This window comes from Podarcis vaucheri, assembly GCF_965113315.1.
Source record: "Podarcis vaucheri genome assembly, chromosome: 7".
Classification (NCBI taxonomy): Eukaryota; Metazoa; Chordata; class Lepidosauria; order Squamata; family Lacertidae; genus Podarcis; species Podarcis vaucheri.
Genome location: NC_138765.1, coordinates 83,532,937 through 83,558,679, shown reverse-complemented (window position 1 = coordinate 83,558,679; position 25,743 = coordinate 83,532,937). Strand labels below are relative to the sequence as shown.

General features: G+C 48.9%; 1 protein-coding gene across 1 annotated transcript; it reads left to right on the top strand.

Moving 5' to 3' along the window:
* Positions 1-23,310, top strand: LOC309536134 (uncharacterized protein). The gene is made up of 8 exons (XM_082230032.1): positions 1-1,531; positions 3,246-4,326; positions 9,032-9,166; positions 15,178-15,352; positions 17,827-17,925; positions 19,506-19,597; positions 20,610-20,747; positions 22,299-23,310. Exons 1-8 carry the CDS (start codon positions 1,404-1,406, stop codon positions 22,608-22,610), a joined length of 2,160 nt encoding a protein of 719 aa, XP_082086158.1. The 5' UTR covers positions 1-1,403; the 3' UTR covers positions 22,611-23,310.
* Positions 23,311-25,743: the final 2,433 nt, after the last annotated feature.

Here is a 25,743-nt window from a genome sequence, read left to right as displayed (position 1 = left end):
TAGACAGTCTGTTCATTCGAGCTTGTATGTTAGAGTTGGCTTCCCCTCTTTCTATCCAGTTCCTGTAAAATGCCCATTTATTTGTAATTCTTTGGCATTTATTTTCCCATCTATCCTCTGCCACTATCTGTGCGAATATTTCTGATTGTACGTATTCAAAAACATAATCATTCCATTTTTCCACATTCCATTTGGCCTTTTCTTTCCATCCCAAAGCAATAACTGCCATTCCAGCTAGAATCATAATCTTGTACAACTCTTGCTTATTACTCTTTACTTTGTTATTTCCCAGTATTCCCCAAAATAACAAATCCCTATTAACTTCTACGTGTATTTGAAATAATCCAGAAATTACCTTTATAATCTTTTGCCAATATTCCTTAACCAGATTACATTCCCACCACATGTGTGAATATAGTCCTTTCTCCTGACCACAATGCCAGCATTTGGGACTAAACCCTTTCACTATATACGCCATTTGTGCCAGAGTTCTATACCATGTGTGTGAACCCCAATCCTATATAGGCATTTTGACCCAAAATTAAATTCTAGTGCAGGCATAGGCAACCTCGGCCCGCCAGATGTTTTGGGACTACAACTCCCATGATTCCTAGCTAACAGGACTAGTGGTCATGGATGATGGGAACTGTAGTTCCAAAACATCTGGAGGGCCGACGTTGCCTATGCCTGTTCTGGTGCTTGCAGTGGGGCTTCATCCTAGTGAGCAGTAACCAGCTCGTGCCTTTTCTTTTTTGAAAACTGATGTTATTTGCAACACAGTCCTCGCCTTCAGTTCCAGCAGGGGCAGGGAGCCTTTTTTAAGCTGGGGTCTGGATCTGTACCTTCTGAGAGCCAGGGTGCACCACACAGGAGCGAACTGCTTCTCCCATCTGCACTATAGCTAGCAACACAGAATGAATAAAGAGAGCGTTTTTCACTTTATGCTGGCGTTACGTTTTGAAAGAAATAGCTGGAATAAGTGAGCAAATAAATTTTCCATGCACGCGCACGTTTAAAAACTTTGCAAATGAATTTTCATTAGGGAGAGTTTGCATCCCAAACATATTTAAGGCTAACCGCTCGCCTTTCCCCCAGTTATAGCTGCTAGATAATTCTGCTCCCATTGCATGATCAATGTGGGGAGTTAGCCAACACGGACCTGGAATGGTTCTGTGGGTCCTCTCCATCTTTTGCTACAAACAGACATCTCAGTTGCTCTTCCAGCATCAGCACCACCCTTTACGCACAGAGAGGGGAGAGCCACTGGTACCCTACCAAGCCTCCAGAGGGGGATAACTGCTGCTTCCAGGCACTGGGAATCAAAGGAGCTTTTGAACAAGGTATCATCTCTGGCCAGTTCCCATAATCTCTGTTTACCAGTCCCCAAGTCTGGGAAGGGTTCCATGTCTGGAGTGGGCAGCCAACGTTTTTTTACCTCCTCAACTTCACTCAAGGGGAAATCCAACCTCAAGCAAGACAACGGCAAGGAAGAGCAAGTTTGGGGGCAAGGGAACAGCTGTGCAACCTGCAGGTAGGTGCTGTAAAGGAGACAAAAACCAGGAGAAAAGTTGTGCTGAATTTTTACTGGAAAGGGGGGGGGAGTGGGAAGTTTCAGGGAGGGGAGAGATCCAGGAGACCTAGGAAGCCGGAAGCTATCAGAAAAGAATGGTTGTGTGTGTTTGTGTATTTAATATGCCCTTTCATATACAGGAAAAACAAGGCAGCAGAAAATTGATCTGAACAGCATAAAATAGGAATCAAACAACTTTGAAACTGGCTAAGGAAACAGACTGAGATTTGGTCAAATTGATGGACCAGATCCTGAATATAAAAAAGCTTTTAAAAATATTATTCAGATGAACCATAAACTAACCAAGGAACCGAAATCTACCACCAGAATGCAAATCTTATTCAGCTGATCCCCTCTGCACAATCCCCCAAACTGTTAAACCCATTGGGAAAATTAAATTTCATCTCTTGAGTGAAAAGCTGGATAATTCAAGCCAAGCAAACTGATTGGGGATAAGAATTATCAAAGATGGACAGAGAAAAGAAATTGATTACAATTAAGTTTTTCATTTACACGAATTTGTTCTGTGCTATCCACAATGTATAATTATTTTACTGAATCGTAGTTTCAGGCGCAGTAGGAGAAAATGAAAGGACCAACCTAGAAACTGATTTTTAAAAACATTGAGATTGCTAGGTGTTGTTGTTTTTTTTAAATTGCATGGTTAAATTGGAACGTAAAAACTTGTATTGTCAGAAACAGAAAATTGAATAGCTCAGAAGCAGAGCTAAGAAAGGAATGAAATTATTCACAAATGCAAACCATTTGTTCCCTCAAATGTTCATATTTTTGTCTAAAATGTCTTGTGATCCATTTTGGATTCTCTCCCCCTCCCCCCCAGTTTGCATCAATAAAACAGATGATATGTAAACTAATTTGTGTGAGATAAATGTTTGATAGACTGAAAACCTCTTCTTTATCGTTTCAACTGGGAAGGCTTAGTAGGAAACCAAGACACAAATAAATTTTAAACTGATACTTCTTAATGCAGAGGGGGATGTAAAACCAGGACATTTCTAGATCATCACCACAGCTCCATCTTGCCCTATGGGTTCATCAAAAAAATCCTAAGCTCTGCAGCAAATTCATGAAGCAATCTTCCAGAATAATTTTTTCTCCTGTTAACTCGCCATCAAATGCTCTGTTGTCCAGTTGCATCATTTTCACTATAGTTGCTCTGGAAAAAAAAGTGAGGTTCTATCTTCCCTCTTTTTATTTATTTGCACAGAGGTGCTCTTATGTGTGTGTTTTATTACAAATACTGTATAGCAGAGGGGGGAAAGGGAGAAGGAAGAGGGGAAAACAAACAACACCAATTCCTACTGACATTAAGAATAATTCATCATCCAAAAAGATAAGGCTAACCCATCAAAAAGGCTGTTGATTTGTTGTCTTCTTGCTTTAAACTGTTTTTAATTACTTTATGTCCCGTTTATCCAGCTGGGGAAACCTGATGTGACGTGAAAACATGGAGAAATGAACTTATGAATGGAAAAACGAGAAAGGGAGAAAAACTGAGATTGATATGGACTCAGCTGTGATTCCTGCACTACAGGGGGGTTGGACTAGTCACTAGATTATCCTTCGGTCCCTTTCTCGACAATTCTATGAGTCTTCATACCTTTCCACTTGTGAAGGGGACGAAATTAACCAGTTTCTCCTTTCCTTTCCTCAGCTTCTGTCCCTGTAGCACCAGCAAGACAGTGAGGCGAATCCTGGTCGCCTGCCTGGTCTCCGTGGCCACCCTGATGGGGAGCATCTCTCTGGATTTAAGCAAAACTCTGGAATCATGGAGGAACGCCAAGGCAGCCCTCACCAGCTTCCCCTCCTGCCAGACGGTCTGGGTCCTCCATCTCGCCAGCCTCTTCCAAGATGAGATTCGTAGCCAGGAAGATGGCGAGGGCAAAGCACTGAACACGTTCTTCCTGGATCGCGCGTTGGGGAAGTTTGCCGTTTCCTGCGAGGGATCCGGAGGGAAGGACCACGGGACGCAGGTGCCATGCAAGGAAGACTTTGGGTGCCAAACTTTCGCCAGTGAGATCAGGGAGAAGATGAACAGCACCCAAGCAGCGGCGATGGTTCTTGCGTGGTCCAGGATTGTATCCGAAATCTTGGCGGTGCTTGGGAGTCCTGAGGAAGACCTTGAAGCGATAAAGTCGAACCCGGATTGGGTTGATGTGGCGTCCGTCAGAGCCATCCTCAGAACCAAAGGAGGCTTCCTGAAGTCCCAAGAGATGCCTCCATCATCTTCTGTGGACGCCCAAGGCCTGTGGTACCAAATGTCTGCCGTTCTGACCTATGCCGCCATCGCATCCGAAAGCGTTCAAGGCTGTTGGGCAGAGAACCCAAACCTCTCCATCTCTTCCACCCAATATGGGGGCATCACGGTTTTCTCCCCACCACCCTCGCCATTGCCACCAGATGAGCATTTGGTGAAGGACTTGGATTCCTTCCAGGCCTGCTTGTGGGAGAAGAGCCGGCAGAGGCTCGGCAAGAAATCCAGAGATATCCTCTCCCTGGTGAGCCTCAAGGTGTGCCTGCTGGCGGTCGCCAGCCTCATCTACCCCATCGTCCTGGTGTCGTTCAAGGAGATGACAGATTGGATCTGGAATTACGCCAGGAGCCTCAAGGAACGGACGGAGGATTTGAAGCGTGAGCGGAGCTTGGCCGAGGACCTGCTGCACCAGATGTTGCCCAAATCCGTCGCCAAGCAGCTGAGGAAACGCAAGCATGTGGAGGCAGAAAATTACGACCAGGTAAAAACGCCGTCACAGGTGACTTGCACACTGCTAACCTGGTCTCTTTGAATCAGGGACATCTCTCAAGGGCAGTCAGTGCAGAGACTAAATAAAGAATAAAATTTGTATCCCACCTTTCCTCCCAAAGGATCCCAGCGCATCAACCACCTCCATCAAAAACATCCTACAAAACAGGGAGAAACCAACCACATTTTCTCTGCCAGTGAGTTCAGGGTTGCCAGAAACAGCATCTTTCAGCCTTCAAATGTTTGCCACCATGTTACATTTTAAAAATTATTATTAATCTTTAAATCCCACTTTTTTCTCCAAGGAACTCAAGGCATTGTACCCAGTGATCTCCCTCCTCAGTCAATCCTCAAAACAACCCTGTTTTGAGGTAGGTTAGGCCAAGAGGCAATGACTGGCCCCGAGGCCATCCAGTAAGCTCCAAGTGGGGGGATTCGAACGCTGGTCTCTCTGAGGTCCTAGCGATGTAGCCCAAGAGAATGGCAAGCGTGGCAGGAAGGTTTGAGGACAATCAAAGAAACATTTCAACATTTCAGTGTAGTGTAGTATCAAAATATTTTTTAATGGATAGATACCTTTTCAAAATGAGAGCAAGGACATCAAGTGATACAGAGGACAATCCTAGTTGTGTTTTCCGATGTATTTCTGAGCGTGAGCAAATTTTTATTCTGAAAGCGTGGCCCAGAGGAGAGTGATGGTATATGTCGACAGGGTAGGAAATTTTGCAAACAAAAAAGAATAAATAAAAATAGATAATACGCCAAGAGGCTTGAGGCTTCCCAACAGACTCCTTTCTCCAAATTCCAAATGAACAGTTTTTCGTTCAGATCATAATAATATAATTTATTATTTATACCCCGCCCATCTGGCTGGATTCCCCCAGCCACTCTGAGCAGCTTCCAACAAAATATTAAAATACAATAGTCTGTTAAACATTAAAAGCTTCCCTAAACAGGGCTGCCTTCAGATGTCTTCTAAAAGTCTGGTAGTTGTTTTTCGCTTTGACATCTGGTGGGAGGGCATTCCACAGGGCGGGTGCCTCTACCGAGAAGGCCCTCTGCCTGGTTCCCTGTAACTTGGCTTCTCGCAGTGAGGGAACTGCCAGAAGGCCCTCAGCGCTGGACCTCAGTGTCCGGGCAGAACGATGGAGGTGGAGACGCTCCTTCAGGTATACTGGACCGAGGCCATTTAGGGCTTTAAAGGTCAGCACCAACACTTTGAATTGTGCTCGGAAACGTACTGGGAGCCAATGTAGGTCTTTCAAGACTGGTGTTATGTGGTCTCGGCGGCCGCTCCCAGTCACCTGTCTAGCTGCCACATTCTGGATTAGTTGTAGTTTCTGAGTCACCTTCAAAGGTAGCCCCACATAGAGCGCATTGCATTAGTCTGAGCGAGAGATAACTATAGTATGCACCACTCTGGCGAGACAGTCCAAAATTCTCAATAACAAAAGATTTTATCGACTGTTGTCGTTATGCCTTAGTGAGAAGAATCGAAAGGAGAGGATGTGGGGTCCAGTGGCGTTGCAGGGTGTTGGACTAGTTGAATTCTGCAATTCTATGAAAAGTTACTACTCCTCATAGTTCCCTCGTGCCTCTTGGGTGGTCACATGTCGGCAACCATTTTGAAACGCATTCTGCGCCCCTAAGGTTTGCCAGGAAATGGTACCTCACAGGGAAATAAATGACCTCATTTTCACCGTCTCCTCTCTCGTCTCTGGGTGCTCTGCGATCGTCATGCAGGGGGACCCTCTTGACGCCACCCCAAAAAAGAATTACATTTGCATTTCAACAAGAGGTGTAATTTCCTAAACAATCCCCTAATTGAGCAATTACGAACAGCCGGATCAGAACCCTCGGCATCAAAGACGAAGCCTTGGAGGAGAGAATTGCAGAAGGACATCTGGAGATAATTGCGGCAGCTATAGGGAATTCAGAGAGGGGAAACGAAGAATTATGTGAGGATCCGGGCAGCCTTTAGGACAGAATATCAAAGAGGGCTTTTTATAATCACAGGAAAGACTTTCCTCAAATCCTGCTGTGGAGCTGTTTTCCCAAACCTGCAGTAGTGTAGTGGTTAGAGTGCTGGACTGGGACCTGGGAGACCTGAGTTCAAATCTCCACTAGGCTGTGAAGCTCACTGGGCCCGCCATTGCCTTTCAGCCTGACCCACCTCACAGGGTTGTTGTGGGGGTTAAATGAGTGAGCCACCTGGAGCTCCCGTGGAGAAAAAGGTGGGACAAAAATGTAACAACCACATAAGCACACGGCTATCTATTGCATAGATGTGATAGCTGCTTAAACACTTGTCCCATGATGGTTTGGCCACTGGCGTAGCGTGGGGGGTGCCAGGGGTGCCGGCCGCACCGGGCGCAACATCTGGGGGGGCGCGAGTTCAGAGGGAAGGGACAAGTTCCTTCCTCCGCCGGGCTCCCCGCCGTCACCGCCAGCCTTGCGCCCTAGCGCGCGCGCTCCCTGCCGCTGCTGCGGCTGCGCTCCACTCACTGCTCGCAGGAGGAGCAGCCGCTGCAGCAGCGCCGACGCCGCCACCGACGCCTGGCCGGGCACGGGCAGCCTCCGCACCCCGCCGCCGCCGCCATCCCCTCGGCCCAGCCACAGGCGGCAGCTGCTTCTGCCGACTGGGAGGGAGGAGAGCTCCGAGGGGCCTCGCCGCGCCCTCCACTCCCCAAAACCCTCCGAGAGGAAGCCAGCAGGCGGGCGAGGGTCTCCCGGCAGAAGGGGGCGCCGCTGGCTCTGGCTCTCAGCCGCGGGGGGGGGGCGAGGACGGAGCATGGCTGGAAGCCCCCGGACCCGGCCGGGAGGAGGAGAGGCACTCGCCAAGCCCGGATCTGGAGCTCCACCTACAGCCCAAGGAGAGGAGGGGGCGGGGAGGTGCCCGAGGGGAGGGGGCTTCGGCTGCAAATAATAAATTCAATAAATTCCTGCTGAGCCTTTGGGAGGGTCCTTGGCTCCTTCGCTCGCCCCCAGCCCCAGTGGCGTAGCGTGGGGGGTGCAGGGGGGCCGGGCGCAACATCTGGGGGGGGCGCACTCGCACTCGAGTGCTAAAATCCACAGGTTAGGGGGCGCAAATTACTTGCCTTGCCCCGGGTGCTGACAACCCACGCTACGCCACTGGGTTTGGCTCAGAAGAAAAGCAGCCTGCTAACAGCCGCCACAATGTCTGGGAGCAGCCATTTTTATTTCCCACAATGTTCATGGTGGTGGCCATGCTTCGATGGATTGTGGGGAAATTTAAAGAGCAGTCCCGCTAGCGAAGGTCTGAGAGCAGCCATTTTGATTTCCCAAGGTGCTAAAATGGGAAATTAAAACAGCAGCTCCAGGGGGAGCTTCCAACATTTCTCCAATGAAAATAGGAATGTCCTATTCTATTATTATTATTAACTTACTTACTTACTTACTTTCTTACTTACTTATACCAGGCATAGGCAAACTTGGCCCTCCAGATGTTTTGAGACTACAATTTCCATCATCGCTGACCACGGGTCATGTTAGCTAGAGATCATGGGAGTTGTAGTCCTAAAACATCTGGAGGGCTGAGTTTGCCTATGCCTGACTTATACAGTACCCCGCTCATCTGACTGGGTTGCCACCAGCCACTCTTGCGTGACTTCCAACATATATAAAAATGCAATAAAACATTAAACATTTAAACAACTGCCTTCAGGTGGCTCGGGGGTCAGATAACTCCATACCCTCCAACATTTATCCAATGAAAATAAGGACGTCCGACCATACCCTTCAACTTTTCTCCAATGAAAACAGAGATGTCCTAAGGAAAAGCGGGACATTCCGGGATCAAATCAGAACCTGGAAGGCTTCTGTAAACCGGGAACTGTCCCTGGAAAATAAGGGACACTTGTGTGAGAATGTTCAGGGTGGCAGGAGAGGATATATTGTTTATTAATATCCTTCCTAACTTGCGTTAGTGAGTTTCTTTATGTAGCAGAGTTACATTCCTCTTTGTGACATGCACAGCAGATAGCTGGTTGCAGGCTTGTGTAAGCCTCTCACTATTATACAATTCAGTCTGTCTTCAGATTGAATTGTATATTCCTGGTAAGTTCCCTTTAATCCCTCTTAAAAGAATAAAGACACAACAATCTTATTCAAAGTCAATAAAAGAAGTTGACTCACAGTTGGATTCCTGATGGCAGACTTAGCTACAAATATGTACATGTGGATCTACCCTATATGAGGGAATAATCCCAGTGCTTCTGCTAGCTGAGAGCTAACAGAGCAGTCCTAAGCTAAAAGCTGGTCAAATGACAAAGGAAGTCAAAAAGAGGGAAGGTGTGCTGCGTGACTCGTCCTTTTATTACCTGGACAGGTAAGGTCACGCCCACTTCTAGTCACATGCAAGGAAGGATGCTCCAGCTCAGGAGGAACAGGAAGTTTCAACTGGCTGAACCAACATCCCCTTGCATGTCCACTCTAGGAAAACAAGGAATGTTGTACTTGACTGCTCCCAGTGGATTGCATCCCACAACTTGGTGGGTCTGCACTATTACCACTGCCTCCCCTCTACTTCTAAGTTGGCCTGGGGCACCCCTACAGTAGGAAAGTGCTCACCTTATGGAGCCCCCCAAACCTGGAGCCAACTTCACCTGTAACCCAGGAACCAGCTCCCTTTGTTGGACAGGTATGATAATACAGCCCGATCCATCTTCCCACAACAGGTAACCATCTTCTTCTCAGATGTCGTGGGCTTCACCAGCATCGCCGCCTCCTGCACCCCCTTACAGGTGGTTGAGATGCTCAACAACCTCTACGTTTGCTTCGATACCCGGATTGAATCCTACGACGTTTACAAGGTCAGTGGCTTCCGGCTTTATTAAAGCAGCGGGGTGGTCAGGGAAGACTTCTCAGGCAGGAAAAGAAGAGGGCAACCCAAAAACGACGGAGTGGCCAGAGCGCATTCCCTCCAGGGGCCTACCTGGCAGGGCCGTTGTGAATAATAATTGTTATGTAGTGTAGTTTCACCCTGGGCCAACAGGGGGATACTGTATATAGTTTTCACTCAGGTCTGTAGATAGTTTTCACTCAGGTCCGCGTCCGTTATTTTAGGCGGGAACTCTGAGCTGTTATGGTTACAATGTTGACAGCCGGCTGACTATAAATACAGGCCGGCTGAGCTGTTCGCAGTCAGTTTATTTCCAGCTTACCAGAATAAAAGAGCTACTTGAAGAGATCGCTGTGCCGGCTGCTATGTCAACCCACAACTTAACACTGGCGACGAGGATGGGATGGATGGACATCAGAGCACAGCCAGATGCGGCCAGCCTCTGAACTGAGCTGAATCACAGAGCGAAATCACTGAGCGAAATCACTGAGCGAAATCACTGGGCAGAACCAATTCAGAGCTGACTGTTCTGGCTGGAGCACTGTGTTCCATCCATCGCCCTTCACGCCGGCATCGGAATCATGGCTTCACTTGTGCCTCTACCGCCGTTTGCGCCAGCATCTGAATCATGGGACTCCTACCTCGCTCGGTTCGACTGCTACCTCCAAGCCAACGAGCTGACAGCAGTATCAAAGGATCGGAAGCGGGGCCTATTCCTCAGCCTCTGTGGGCCTGAGGTGTTTGAGACGGCCCGAGCATTGGTTGCGCCTGAAGCAGTCCAGGAAACACCATGGGACACGATCCAAGAGAAGCTCCGCAGCCACTATGCACCAAAGCCGTCCAAGATTGCTGCCCGCCATGCGTTCTACCACCGGAACCAGGCAGAGGGGGAGTCAATCAACAACTACACCACCGCCCTGCGACAGGCTGCAATGCACTGTGAGTTCCGAGACTTAGACGATGCCCTGATGGATCGAATCGTCTGCGGGGTCCGGGACATCCATCTGCAACGGCGTCTCCTAGCCAAGCCAGACCTCACGCTACAGAAAGCCATTGAGGAGGCTGTGGCCTCAAGCTGCTGAACGCTCCGCTCAGGAGATCCGCAAGTCCAGCAGCCCGCATCTTGCTAGGGAGCCAGTTCCGGTGCATCATGAAGAGGCCAGCAGTGATGAGGCATCCTCCAGTGAAGACGATGATGTGCACCAGACAAAGCGGGAGCGCAGGAAGTTCCAACAGAACTCCAAGGGCCAACCGGAATGTGCTGGCTGCGGAGGCAACCATTCCCGTGCCAAGTGTCGATTCAGAGACGCCATCTGTAGGAAGTGTTCCAGAAGGGGCCACATCGCTAAGGTCTGCCGATCGGCTCCGTCTGACACCCCCCCTTCATCGACTCGCAAGTCCAAGTCTTCACTCCAGTCGGCCAAGGGAAGTTGTTTCGCTCTCACCAACTGCCGCTGCCCGTCTGGAACCACGATTGGCCAAACCGACTCGTCGACGCGACGCAAGCTGAACGTCACGGTGCTCATTGAAGGAGCTCCATGTGACATGGAGATCGACACCGGGTCTGCCCTGTCCATCGTGTCATGGAGCACCCTCAAAAGACTGGTACCCAGAGTGTCCAAAAGGCAACTCGACTCTCACCGCGTACACCTGAGAGACTACCAGGGAAACGACATTCCCGTGGTAGGCGTTGGCCGGTTCCGGATCGCCTTCAAGGATTTTTCAGGCCTGCTCCGGTTGGTGGTGGTCGAAGGTCAGTGGCCAAGCCTCCTAGGGCTAGACTGGTTTGATGCCCTCGGCCTGGAAATCACCGGCATCAACTGCATCTCTAACGCAGAGACTGAGGGTCTGGTCAAAGACTTTGCCGAGGTTTTTGACGGCACCTTGGGGCAATATACAGGTACGCCCATCTCCTTTAGCCTTGATCCACAAGTCGCCCCCATCAAGCTAAAGCCACGCCGGGTTCCCTTTGCTCTCAAGGCTAAGGTGGACGAACAACTGGACAAACTGATCGCCCAAGGAGTTTTGGAGCCGGTTGACCACGCAAAGTGGGAAACCCCCATCGTCACGCCTGTCAAGCCAGATGGGTCGGTGAGAATCTGCGCTGACTACAAGTGCACGATTAACAAGGCACTTCAGCAGCACGCTTATCCGGTTCCTGTTGTCCACCACCTGCTGCATTCCCTGGGTGAGGGTAAGGTCTTCGCTAAGCTGGACCTTGCCCAAGCCTATCAACAACTGCCTGTCGATGATGCCACTGCTGAGGCCCAGACGATCGTCACCCACCGGGGGGCATTCCGTTGCCGCCGGTTGCAGTTCGGGGTGAGTGTGGCTCCTGGCATCTTCCAAAGCCTTATGGAGCGTCTCCTGCAAGGGCTTCCGGGCGTGGTACCATATTTTGATGACGTCTTGGTGTCTGCAGACTCACACCAGCAGCTGTTCGAGCGCCTCCGTGCCGTGCTGACCAGGTTCCAGGAGGCCGGGCTCAAGGTAAAGAGGGAGAAGTGCCAGATTGCCGTTTCACAGGTAGAGTTCCTGGGCTATCTTATCGATGCCTCCGGCCTTCATCCAACCACATCCAAGATCCGCGCTATCCAGCAGGCCCCCACCCCAAAAAACAAAACGGAGTTGCAGGCATTCCTGGGGCTGCTGAACTTTTATAACATGTTCCTGCCCCACAAAGCCACAGTGGCTGAGCCTCTTCACCGACTCCTTAGCACTAAGACGCCTTGGGCCTGGGGTCATCGGGAGATGGCGGCCTTCAACGCGGTCAAGGCTCTCCTTTCTTCAGACAGTGTGCTGGTACAGTACAGTGAATCCAGGCCGCTGGTCCTTGCCTGCGACGCCTCACCTTTTGGCATCGGTGCTGTCCTTAGTCACCGTTTTCCAGATGGAAGAGAAGCACCGCTCGCCTACTTTTCCAGGACACTATCTCCGACGGAACGGAATTACAGCCAGCTCGACAAGGAGGCATTGGCACTTGTGGCTGGAGTGAAGAGGTTCCATGAATACCTCTATGGCAGGACTTTTGACCTCATCACTGACCACAAGCCACTCCTGGGCCTCCTCGCCGGTGATCGTCCAACTCCACCGGTCCTCTCACCACGCATGCTGCGATGGACTGTTTTCCTGGCTGCCTACCACTACCGGCTCATCCATCGCCCGGGGAAATCGATGGGCCATGCCGATGCCCTCAGCCGTTGCCCTCTTCCAGCATTTGTGGAAGACCCGGCTCCAGCTTCATCGCTCCTTCTGATTGAGGATCTTCCGACAGTGCCTGTATCGGCTGCCACTGTGGCCTCCGCGTCTGCCCAGGATCGCACCATCAGCCGGGTGCTCAACTGGGTGTGGAGGGGGTGGCCACAAGGGCCTTTTGCATCGGAGTTCCAGCCCTTCGCAACCAGACAACATGAACTCTCAGCTCATCGCGGCTGTCTGCTGTGGGGAGACCGCGTCGTGATTCCCCAGGGACTCCGTCAGCGCGTCCTGGAGGCTCTGCACGTTGGCCACCCGGGAATTGTCAAAATGAAGGCGTTGGCTCGGTGTTACGTCTGGTGGCCTAATATGGACGATGCCATCACTGCCTGGGTGTCCGCCTGCCAAGCGTGCCAAGAGTCGAGGCCTGCACCACCGGCAGCTAAGGGACACACCTGGGAGACGCCAAAGACACCCTGGTCGAGGGTGGACATCGATCTGGCTGGCCCCTTTCACGGCCGGACCTTTATGGTAGTGGTGGACGCCTATTCCAAATGGCTGGAGGTCGCCCTGATGCCCTCCACCACTACCGAAGCTGTCATCCGGGTGCTGCGAGGCCTGTTTGCAACGCATGGGTGTCCTGATGTCCTGGTCTCTGACAACGGACCGCGGTTCACGTCAGGCACGTTTGAGCGGTATCTTTTGGGACTGGGCATCCGCCATGCCCTAACGGCACCTTTTCATCCATCCAGCAACGGGCAAGCAGAAAGAATGGTGCGCTCGACAAAAGAGGCACTGGCGCGCCTGGATCGGGGAGACTGGCATGAGCGGGTCGCCGAATACTTGTTCGTGCAACACATCACCCCTCATGCGGCCACAGGGAGGAGCCCTGCTGAACTGCTTATGGGCCGCCGCCTCAGGTCACCGCTCGACCGGCTACACCCAGACTTTGCCGTGGCTGAACCCCCAGGCTGTGCCAACGCACCACGGTCATTTGTCCCAGGAAACCAGGTCTTTGCCCGGAACTATGTGGGGGACATCCCTTGGGTGCCAGCCACAGTAGTGGGAGTCACTGGACCTCGCTCATACCAGGTGGCACTCGAAGACGGACGCTTGTGGCGACGGCACATAGACCAGCTTAGGCGCAGGGTTGGGGACTTGGACACTACCGAGGTGCCCCCAACTGCGCTTGCGGCTCCGGAAGAGACACGTACAGATGGCGAGGCCCCACCTACACCTCCCTCGCAAACTGCCAGCGTGGAGCCGAACCAAGCCGTTTCAGAACAGACTCAGACCACTCCACTTGCGGAGGCTCCCCTCACAGCAGCGGATCCAGGGGAGTTGGTTCCAACGCCACCTAGGTTCGCACCACAGCCTCAGCGAGAACTGTGTGGCCCTCCGGACTTGGCTACCAGTCCCCGGCGGTCTGGCAGAGTTTCCAAGCGCCCAACTTATTTAAAGGACTATGTTGTTGGACAGGTATCACTGTTGGTCTAAGTAGGGGAAATGTAACCGATATGCTTTTGTGCCTAATTGAACCATTACGCGTAGTGCTGTATATAAGGAACCCATTACGATTGTAACTAACGCCTTATCTCGGTGGGGAGGGGTGTTATGTAGTGTAGTTTCACCCTGGGCCAACAGGGGGATACTGTATATAGTTTTCACTCAGGTCTGTAGATAGTTTTCACTCAGGTCCGCGTCCGTTATTTTAGGCGGGAACTCTGAGCTGTTATGGTTACAATGTTGACAGCCGGCTGACTATAAATACAGGCCGGCTGAGCTGTTCGCAGTCAGTTTACTTCCAGCTTACCAGAATAAAAGAGCTACTTGAAGAGATCGCTGTGCCGGCTGCTATGTCAACCCACAACTTAACAATAATAACAACCAACATAAGGTTTTCTGGAGATCAACTTGATGGATCATGCCGAAATGGCTAAAATGACCGGAAGAATCAGAAATCAAGAAGATCAAAATTTTAATAAGGAATGGTGGAAATTTATCATTTATCTTAAAAACCATTGTACACAGCAAAAACATTTAGTAGGATTGGAATAACGCTTGCAGTTTAATGGTGAATTTTGGACATAATCCAAAAGGTTTGGATTATAGGAAAAGATGCAGGAGGAAATGATTAACAATAGTGTTAAGTTGTGGGCGAACATGTCAGACGACACAGCGATTCTTTAAACAGCTCTTCTTTATTCAGATGCCAGAACAGAACTAGGCTGAGGAGCTCAGTCAGCCTGCTTATATAGAGCTCCAGAACAATGCAACTGTTGCCATTTTCTAAAACTATCCAATCACGGAACGTCACTTTTCGATTCTGCATTTGCATAACTATCTACAGTATCCCCCTACTGGCCCAGGGTGAGAACATCAGTACATAACAAATAGGACCCACAAAGGAGAAGAGGGAAGTCCAGTAGGTTCTTTGGAATCTTGTATTTATGTTGTATATGTGATTGACAACCATATGTATGTATGTGTGTGTATATATATATAAAGATTTGCTGGAGATGCACCTCTTTTGACACTTGGGATGCCTATTTTTGAGATTGCAAGTCATTTCAAACTGTTCTTAATATTGTGCCTTAATTACCCTTAGGGTAAAAGGCAGGTAGAAATAAATTTATAGTAATAATAATAATAATAATAATAATAATAATAATTTGCAGGGTGACCAAGCCACTGAAATTATGTTTTATATTTTCGCTCAGATCTTGACTAAATGACCCTCAAGGTCTCTTCTGATTCCACAATTTTTGGGTCCCTCTTCCCCACCAGGTGGAGACCATTGGGGACGCCTACATGGTCGTGAGCGGCTTGCCAGAGAGGAACGGCACAAAGCATGCCGATGAGATCGCCAAGATGGCTCTGGACTTGGTGGCCGCCGTCCGGCAAGTCGTGATACCCCACATGCCCAGCGGCAAGCTGCAGCTACGGGCCGGGATTCACACAGGTGAGACAGGTTGGCAGAGATGGAGAAGAGGCAATCATTTTGAAAGGCATTTAACTGATTTAAAAACCCCCGATAGTTTCATTTTTATTCTTTTTCTAAACTGATTTGTGAGGGTCGGGTTGTTGTTGTCGTTCTACAATCAAGCAGTGCACATTATTTAACTAAATCAGTGACTGCAACGATAAAGGGGGTGGAGCGACTCCCCCTATGGGGAAAGTTTGCATTGTTTGGGACTTTTCCGTTGAGAGAAAAAGCAAGTAAGAGGTGACGTGTAGAAGTTTAGCACGGCAGTGAACAATTTTTTCCTCCCTCTGGAATCCGAGGGCATCCAATGAAGCTGAATGCTGGGAGATTCGGGACAGAAATCTTCTGAATTTCAGCCCATGCAGCACAAAGTTAAACTACGGAACTCCCTGCCACAGGAGGCAGGGATGGCCACCAACGTGGGTGGCTTTAAGAGAGGATTAGACAAATTCATGGAGGAGGAGAGTGCTATTGATGGCTACTTGCCACGATGGCTATGCTCTGCCTCCACAGAATAGGAGGAGAAGGAGAAGGAGAAGAAGAAGAGGAGGAGGAGGAGGAGGAGGAGGAGGAGGAGGAGGAGGAGGAGGAGGAGGAGTTTGGATTTGATATCCTGCTTTATCACTACCCAGAGGAGTCTCAAAGCGGCTAACATTCTCCTTTCCCTTCCTCCCCCACAACAAACACTCTGTGGGGTGAGTGGGGCTGAGAGACTTCAGAGAAGTGTGACTAGCCCAAGGTCACCCAGCAGCTGCATGTGGAGGAGCGGGGAATCGAACCCGGTTCCCCAGATTACGAGACTACCGCTCTTAACCACTACACCACACTGGCAAGGAGAGAGCTCTTGTGCTCTGGTTTCCCATATACAGTGGTACCTTGGTCCTCAAATGCCTTGGTACTCAAAGAACTTGGAACCCAAACACTGCAAACCCAGAAGTACCGGTGTTTCGGTTTGCAAACTTTTTTCAGAAGCCGAATGTACTCCGTTTTGAGTGTTACGCTTCCAATTTGAGGTAGTACATTGTTTATTGCTTTCATTTTATGGATCAATGGTCTCGTTTGATACAGTGGTGCCTCGCAAGATGAAAAGAATCCATTCTGTGATTCTCTTCGTCTAGCGGTTTTTTCGTCTTGCGAAGCAAGCCCATTGACGGATTAGCGGATTAGCGCTATTAGCGCTTGTCAGAGCTGCCCTAGGTCCCAGCTCACAAAGGACCAACGCCACTTCGTTGTTATATACAAGAGTCTTTATTGAAGTTCAGTTTGTCTTTCACATCAGCAGCGTGCAGCTCTACGTCTGAAACTCTAGACCGCCGAAGCTCCGTCTGAGTCTCCTCCCCCCAGACACCAATTTAAGACTCTAGCCTTGCTCCACCTCTTCCTCTGCTCTTTCCTCCTCTGGGTCCTCCTGCCCGCTGGGGTTTCGCCCTTCCTAGACTCTTCTGACGCTGACTCCCCTGAGTCTTCCCCCTGCCTCCGGCGGGCTTTAGGACCTGGTTCCCGATCCGGGCTTTCTGCTGTCCCGCGCGCCTGTACATTTGAACTTGGCGCGCGCGCCCAGCCGGCAACCTTCCTCCTGACCATTACACTGCTCCTGTCACTGCTTCCCCCACTCCCCAGTGGAGGTGTGGTCAGTCTCGACTCCTCTTCTCTCCCTGCTGGGGGAGATGCTGGCTCTGATACCTGGGACTCCTCCCCCCCACTACGCTCTGGTGGGGAAACTGGCCCTGATCTCCAGCTGCTGCTTTGGGAGTCCCCGCTGGCCCTCCTTGCCCTGACCACCGGCGCCTCCTTCTGGGAGTCTTCTGATTTGCTGGAGAGGCTCATGGAATCTCTCGGGTCACTGCTATACCCCCCTACGCTGCCCTCCGATTCTTCCCCTTCGCTCTCCATTTCCTCTTTCCCCTGTGCCTCTGTTCCTGAGGCCCTGACAGCGCTATTAGCGGCTTTTAGTGGCTTATCTGCTGATCGGATCAGCTGATAAGCGGCTTAGCGGCTTAGAAAAAGGGGGGGAGGGGGGAAACCAGCAGGAACTCGCAAGACATTGTCGTCTTGCGAAGCAAGCCCATGGGAAATTCGTTTTGCGAAGCACCTCCAAAACGGAAAACTCTTTCGTCTAGCGAGTTTTCCGTCTTGCGAGGCATTCGTCTTGCGGGGCACCACTGTAGTAAAATGCATGGCAAATAGGGGTTGTTTTTAAAAGTCTGGGACGGATGAATCCATTTTGCATTGCTTTCTATGGGAAAGCACGCCTTGGTTTTGGAATGGACTTCCGGAACAGATTAAGTTTGAGAACCAAAGAACCACTGTCGTTGGCTACTGTAAGAAAAGGATGCTGGAGTGGATCTGGCCTGATCCAGCGAGTTCTTCTTCTGTTATTGAACAAAAAAATCATCTCTGTCTGCCCTGACATTTACCCTTCTCTCCCTCTCCCTGTTTCTCTCACCTAGGTCCGTGTGTGGCTGGTGTCGTCGGACACAAAATGCCTCGGTATTGCCTCTTTGGTGACACAGTGAACACAGCCTCTCGTATGGAGTCCACCAGTTTGCGTGAGTGGCTGTGCCCCCCGCCACATCCCTCCATGTCCCTCTGCCCCACAAGATCCCAGAGAGCTTGCCATCACAGCCAGTTTGCAAGATTCTGTTTGGGTGTTTTTTGTGGGGTTTTTTGTTTTGTTTTTTAGATTAAAACTTTACAGTCACATATCAAACATACAACATAGAAACAAGATGCCGAAGAACCTCCTAGACTTCTCTTATTCCCTTTGTGGGCCATTTCCTCCTGAATCTTTTATAATAATCCAAGTCTTTTACCTCTCCATTGTATCCAAATTCACCATTAAACTACAAGTGATATTCCAATCCTACTAACGATTTTAACAGTTTTTAAGATAAATTATTGATTTCCCCCGTTCCTTTTTGAAATTTTAGTCTTCCTGATTTCTGATTCTTCCGGTCATTTTTGCCGTTTTGGAATAATCCATCTATTTAATCTGCCATTCTTCCCTGGTCGAGACTTTATCTTCTTTCCAACTGTGATACCAAATTGTTTTACAAGCCAAGTACAGTGGTACCTCGGGTTAGGAACTTAATTTGTTCTGGAGGTCTGTTCTTAACCTGAAACTGTTCTTAACCTGAAGCAGCACTTTAGCTAATGGGGCTGCTGTGCCACTGCTGCACGATTTCTGTTCTCATCCTGAAGCAAAGTTCTTAACCCGAGGTACTATTTCTGGGTTAGTGGAGTCTGTAACCTGAAGCATCTGTAACCCGAGGTACCACTGTACTTGGCTTGTAGACCTTGCTACTCCTCCTACTCAGAGTAGACCCATCAATGTTAATATGCATGACTAACCAGCCTTATTAATTTTACTGGGCCCATAGAGTAGAACGCTCAGACTGTTTACACGCCATGCATTTAAAGCACATGACTTCTCTCAAAGAAATTATGGGAATTATAGTTTGTTAAGGATGCTGGGAGGTTATAAATTTCCCCCATTCCTTATTAAAAATTTGGTCTTCCTGATTTCTGATTCATCCAGTCATTTTAGCCATTTCGGAATAATCCATCAACTTGATCTGCCATTCTTCTCTGGTCGGGACTTTATCTTCTTTCCATCTCTGGGCCAATAACATCGCCGCAGCCGTGGTCGCATACATAAATAATCCAGCATATACCAAAACGTAATTAAACATTAAAAACTTCCCTATGCAGGGCTGCCTTCAGAGGTTGTATAGTTATTTCTTGACATCATGTATGTGTGTGTATAATTTTTTATTAAATTTTCTTTTTTTGCAATTTTGAATTTCATGTTAAATGGCTGTTTTAAGGGTTGTTTTTAAAAGTCTGGAACAGATGAATCCATTTTGCATTACTTTCTATGGGAAAGCGCACCTTGGTTTTGGAACGCTTTGGTTTTGGAACGGACTTCGGGAACGGATTAAGTTTGAGAACCAAGGTACCACTGTAGTAAATCAATCAATCAACAAACAAACAAACAAACAAACAAACAAACAAACAAGGAGGATTATGGGTTGTGGGGGTTTGACCTACAGTTTCCTCTTTTGACCAGGCGGTAGCGCAAGTACAGCTCCACGTTTAACTATGTGTCTTCTGATAACTCATTTCCCAGCTCAGAAGATTCACATCAGTTCAGCCACATACCTTGCGCTGCTGAAGGACGATGCCTATGACATTGAGCTGAGAGGGGAGATTGAAGTGAAGGTGACTGCTATTATTATCTCCGCTCATTTAGCACAGCCTGGGGCATTTGCAGGAGAAAGGAGAAAGGAAGGCGAGTTCTCTGCCCCAAGGAGCTTACAGTGGGGTTGTGGCCAGCTATGTTTTAATCAGAGCAGATCCCTTGATGGGTCTGCTCTGATTCAGGACTAACTATAAGCTGTATTAATTTGAAATTAGTGGACCTAAGTTAGTCTTGAGGACTACTAAATTTATTTTGTATTTTTAAAAAATGAAGTGAGATTTCTAGGGTGCCCCAGTTGGAGCCAGATATCACACTCTGGGTTGTTTCTGACTAAGTTCAACACAGAGCAAACCTGTTGAAATTAATGGAGTCACTCACATCCATTAACTTCAGTGGGTCTACTCAGAGTACGACCAGCACTGGCTACAATCCATTCTGGAGTTATATATAAAGAAAAAGAGGATGAAAATAACTTTCTGTTATTATTTTTTTAAAAATTGATTACATTTACCAAATACACCAAATACCTAATAATCGACTATACATTTTGGAAAGTTGTTTTTCCATTCGCTGTGCGTTTGCACGCCTCTTGAGATATCCTGGCCAAATGTTGCACGAAACCAAGGAGCAGGTTTTCATCTATGTTTGGAAACAATTGGGTGCCATTTTGCATCAAGATGGCAGACGAACACTTTTAAAACTGCACAGGTTTTGACCAAATTTAGGTTTAGGTTCCTCATATCAAGGGAGCTGGTTTTTGCCTGTGTCTGGATGCAACCATGTGCCATTTTGAATCAAGATGGCGGGCCGAACCGTTTGAAGCTGCGCTGATTCTGAACCCCCGATTTCACGGCTGTGCCGATTTCTTTGGCTTCTGAGAATTCCCAAATACCCCCACCCAGACACACACATGATAGATAATTCATTACAGTCAAAGACCAGCTCATATGCGCGCACGCACACACATGGTTACATCACCTTGGCTAGGCTCAGGGTTTAAAAATCTCCTCTTTTCTCTCCCATCCTGGGCAGGGAAAAGGGAAAATGAAGACTTACTGGCTGCTTGGGAATAAGAATTACAGCATCCAGAACGATAGCCTCGTGTGCCACTGGAACCCAGCGTTATCGCAGAAGAAGAAGATGGAACTCAGCCTCGCCTCCATCCAGAAAGTATGGCGTTGATTGCTCTGAAATAGTGGGCTGACATCATTTCAGCCATTGATTTAGACCTGGCTTAATCCTCATAATAATGGCTGTGGCAACAGTAGACATGCTTGCCAGCTAGCCACAGTGGACCGGCAGAAGCTCTCCAGGATTTTGAGGGAGCCTCTGCCAGGTCTACCTGGAGATGTCGGGAATCGAACCCAGAACCACCTGCATGCAAAGCAATTGCTCCTCCACTGAGCTACAGCATTTGGGATTTTGTTCTAAGAGAAAAGGCATGCAAAGAGGCGACATGATAGAAGTTTGCAAAATTAAGCATGGGGGGGGGGAAAGTAGGTAGAGGAAGGTTTTTCACCCACCTTCTCCCTCATAACGCGAGAACTCACAGAGATCCAATGAAGTTGAGTGCAGGAAGATTCAAGGCCGATAAAAGAAAGCCCTTCAGAGTTAGCCTGCGGAACTCACTGCCCCAGGCAGCCACCAACTCGGATGGCTTTAAAAGAGGACTGGGCAAATTTATGGAGGAGGCAGCAAGCCATGATGTCTGTGTTCTGCCAGTCGCAGGCAGAAACGCTTCTGAATCTCAGTTGGTGGAAGCCACAGGAGGGGAGGGAGGGTACTCTAGGGCTCAAATCCTGCTTGCAGGATTCCCCCATCAGGGCAAGAAGATGATGTTGGTCTAGATGGGCCATTGCCCTGATCCATTTATATGGCATTGTAAAAATGAAGGAGGTGGGGAAGGAACTGAATTCCTCTAGTACAGATTTCCCAATGTCACTGCTTACCTGCAGAGAGAGAGATAAGCTATTTGTAAATAACAATAACAACAACAATAATAATAATAATTTATACCCCACCCATCTGTCTGGGTTTCCCCAGCCACTCTGGGCGGCTTCCAGCAAAATATTAAAATACAATAATTCATCAAATATTCAAAGCTTCCCTAAGCAGGGCTGCTTTCAGATGTCTTCTCAAAGTCAGATACAGTGGTACCTCGGGTTAAGAACTTAATTCGTTCCGGAGGTCCGTTCTTAACCTGAAACTGTTCTTAACCTAAGGTACCACTTTAGCTAATGGGGCCTCCTGCCGCCGCTGTGCAATTTCTGTTCTCATCCTGAAGCAAAGTTCTTAACCCGAGGTACTATTTCTGGGTTAGCGGAGTCTGTAACCTGAAGCGTCCGTAACCCGAGGTAACACTGCAGTTGTTTATTTCCTTGACATCTGATGGGAGGGTGTTCCACAGGTCAGGTGCCACCACCGAGAAGGCCCTCTGCCTGTTTCCCTGTAACCTCGCTTCTTGCAGGGAGGGAACCGCCAGAAAGCCCTCAGAGCTGGACCTCAGTGTCCGGACTGACGATGGGGATGGAGACGCTCCTTCAGGGATACTGGACCGAGGCCATTTAGGGTTTTAAAGGTCAGCATCAACATTTTGAATTGTGCTCGGAAACGTACTGGGAGCCAATGTAGGTGTTATGTGGTCTCGGCGGCCACTCCCAGTCACCAGTCTAGCTGTGTTCCTCTACCTTCCGCTTCTGAGCTGTTTTCCTCTCTCAACAGTCAAGCACAGGTACAGCCGAGACCCTGGCGGACGAGAGAAGCACGACAGCGCCCCATGATCAGAGGGGCTCCCTTGGACACCACGGGACGAAGCCGCTTGATGTGACCATCGGCGACAGAAGCCAAGGGCGCACCTGTTCTGCTTTCCAAGAGAGCCCGGGGGCAAGTCACCTCCACCTTTCTGGACCCCCAAATTCAAGAGAGGAGGAGAGAGGCCCAGATTTGCTGAACCACCCGCGTCACCGCCCAGACTGCGAGAGGATGCCGCTGCAAAAGACAGAGCTGCTGCCAGGGTTTGTGGGTGCTGTGTGAAGGGGTGGGTGCCCTGGGAAAACCAGCTTTCCCATTGCACCCAGTATGGAGCTTTTGCCTGGTTTTTTAAAAATATTTTTTAAATTTATTTTTGGTGTTTGGGGAGTGGAAGGGTGCACTGGGAAAATAGACTATCCCATGGTGCCCGAGAAGGCCCTCTCCCCGGGATTTGGTGAAAGGGAGGGTGCACTGGGAAAACAGATTTTCCTATGGCACCCAAAATCTCGAGACGCTTTTCTCAAACTGCTATGCTTTAGTGTCCAGCATTCATTTTCGCTTCCGGTTAGCACTAGGCAGATTCCTAAGTCACTGTCGATGTGGATATTTATGTATGGTATATAAGAACGTTAGAAGATCAGGTCCATTTAGTCCAGTGCCATGTAATGCAGGAATCTTTCACCCAACATGGGACTCGAACCCAGGACCCCAAGGTAAAGTCTCGTGCTCTACTGACCAAGCTACCCCAGGCTGTGGTTAGACCCAAACAGTTAGGATCAAACGGTGCCATGCGTCTAATTAACCTGTGTCCTGAGTCAGCTGTCTCTGTCTAAAATACAATAAATTTGTCAGTCAAGGGGTACCACAAGACTCGGCGTTGTCTTTTTTTCCTGCAAGAGACTTAAAGCAGTTACAGTGAACAAAGGCTGAGCTTACATACAATGACCACTAGGTGGCAGCCAAGGCCTATCCACAAGGGATATTTTAGATATATTATGATATTAAAGTGTGCTTCTTTACCCTGACCTTTGACACCTGATACCCCATCCTAGCCTTCTGATTCCAAATTGTGATAGATAGATAGATAGATGATAGATAGATAGATATAGATAGATAGATAGATAGATAGATAGATAGATAGATAGATAGATGATAGATAGATAGATAGATAGATAGATAGATGATAGATAGATAGATAGATAGATGATAGATAGATAGATAGATAGATAGATAGATAGATAGATAGATAGATAGATAGATGATAGATAGATAGATAGATAGATAGATAGATAGATGATAGATAGATGATAGATAGATAGATAGATAGATAGATAGATAGATAGATGATAGATGGTTTTTCAAATTACAGTTTTACACATATCCAACATATAACATAAAAACAAGATTCTAAGGAATCTTCTGGATTTCCCTCCTCCCCTTTGTGGGTCCTATTGTTAGTCATTTCCTCCTGCATCTTTTATAATAATTCACATGTTTGACATCTCTATTATATACAAAATTCACCATTAAACTACAAGTGTTATTCTAATCCTACTAACAATTTTAACTGTTTACAATGGTTTTTAAGATAAATTTTTAAAAATCCCCCATTCCTTATTGAAATTTTAGTCTTCCTGATTTCTGATTCTTCCGGTCATTTTTGCCGTTTCGCCATAATCCATCAACTTAATCTGCCATTCCTCTCTGGCTGAGACTTTTATCTTCTTTCCATCTCTGATTCAAAATTGTCTCCTTGGGTTGCAGCCCTTGCTACTCCTCCTACTCAGAGTAGACCCGTTGATGTTAACAGGCATGGCTAACCAAGGCTTGTTCATTTCAGGGGGTCCATAGAGTAGAACGTAGGAGCTCAACACTGACTACACACCATGCATTTCAAGCACAGAACTTCTCCCAAAGGAATTATGGGAATTGTAGTTTGTTAAGCATGCTGGGAGGGGATAAACTACCTTTCCTAGGATATGGGGTGGCGGCGGGGAAGTCATGCATTTTAAATGTATGGTATGAAGGCAGCCTCACTGGCTTTCATATACTGTAAGGTAAAGGTAAAGGGACCCCTGACCATTAGGTCCAGTCGTGACCGACACTGGGGTTGCGGCGCTCATCTCGCTTTATTGGCCGAGGGAGCCGGTGTACAGCTTCCAGGTCATGTGACCAGCATGACCAAGCCGCTTCTGGCAAACCAGAGCAGCGCACGGAAACGCCGTTTACCTTCCCGCCGGAGAGGTACCTATTTATCTTCTTGCATTTTGACATGCTTTGAACTGCTAGGTTGGCAGGAGCAGAAGTAAAGGTAAAGGTAAAGGGACCCCGGACCCTTAGGTCCAGTCGTGGCTGACTCTGGGGTTGCAGCGCTCATCTCGCTTGATTGGCCGAGGGAGCCGGCGTTCAGCTTCTGGGTCATGTGACCAGCATGACTAAGCCGCTTCTGGTGAACCAGAGCAGCGCACGGAAACGCCATTTACCTTCCCGCCGGAGCGGTACCTATTTATCTACTTGCACTTTGAACTGCTAGGTGGGCAGGAGCAGGGACCGAGCAACGGGAGTTCACCCCGTCACGGGGATTCGAACCGCCGACCTTCTGTTTGGCAAGTCCTAGGCTCTGTGGTTTAACCCACAGCGCCACCCGCGTCCCTTTCATATACTGCAGTTGTCAGCGGCTGCCTCAGGTCTCAGCTCACAAAAGACCAACGCCAAGCTCTTCTTATATACAAGGATGTTTATTGCAGTTCATTATTGGTTCCACAACCGAGGCGCGCAGCCCCTAGTCTCTAACGTCAGACATTTGAAGTCCCCTCTGAATCAGTCCCGCCTCTACACCAACTTAAGAGGCTTGTGCTAGACCACCTCTTCCTGTCTTTCCTTTTCCGCAGGGTCTTTCTGCCCCCCTGGGTTCCTTCCCTCCTGCTCTCTCCTGAAGCGGATCCCTCAGATGCCTGTTCCCCCCTCCTTCGTGCTTTGGGGCTGGGCTCCTCCTCCGGGCTTTCTCCATTTCCGCGCGCCTCCACATTTGAACTTGGCGCGCGCTCGCTACCCCTGACCTTCCTTTTGACACTTACACTACTCCCTGTACTACTCTCCGCCTCTTCCGGCAGGACGTTCTCCCCCGATCTCCTTCCCCTGTCTCTTTCCTGCTCCGCTCCGTGTGTCACACTGGGAACCCCCCTCTCTTCCCTTCGTTCCTGCTGGGAAGCCGGCCCCGATCTCCCACTCCCGCTCGGGGTTTCCCTGCTGCTTCCCTGCTCCTGGCAGGTCCCCCCTGTGACCCCCCTTGTCCTGACTAGGGGCGCCCCCTTCTGGGAATCCTCCGATTCACTTGAGAGACTCATGGAAGATCTCAAGTCATTGTCATCCTCTTCCTCACTGTCCTGGGATTCTTCCTCGTTGCTCTCCGTCT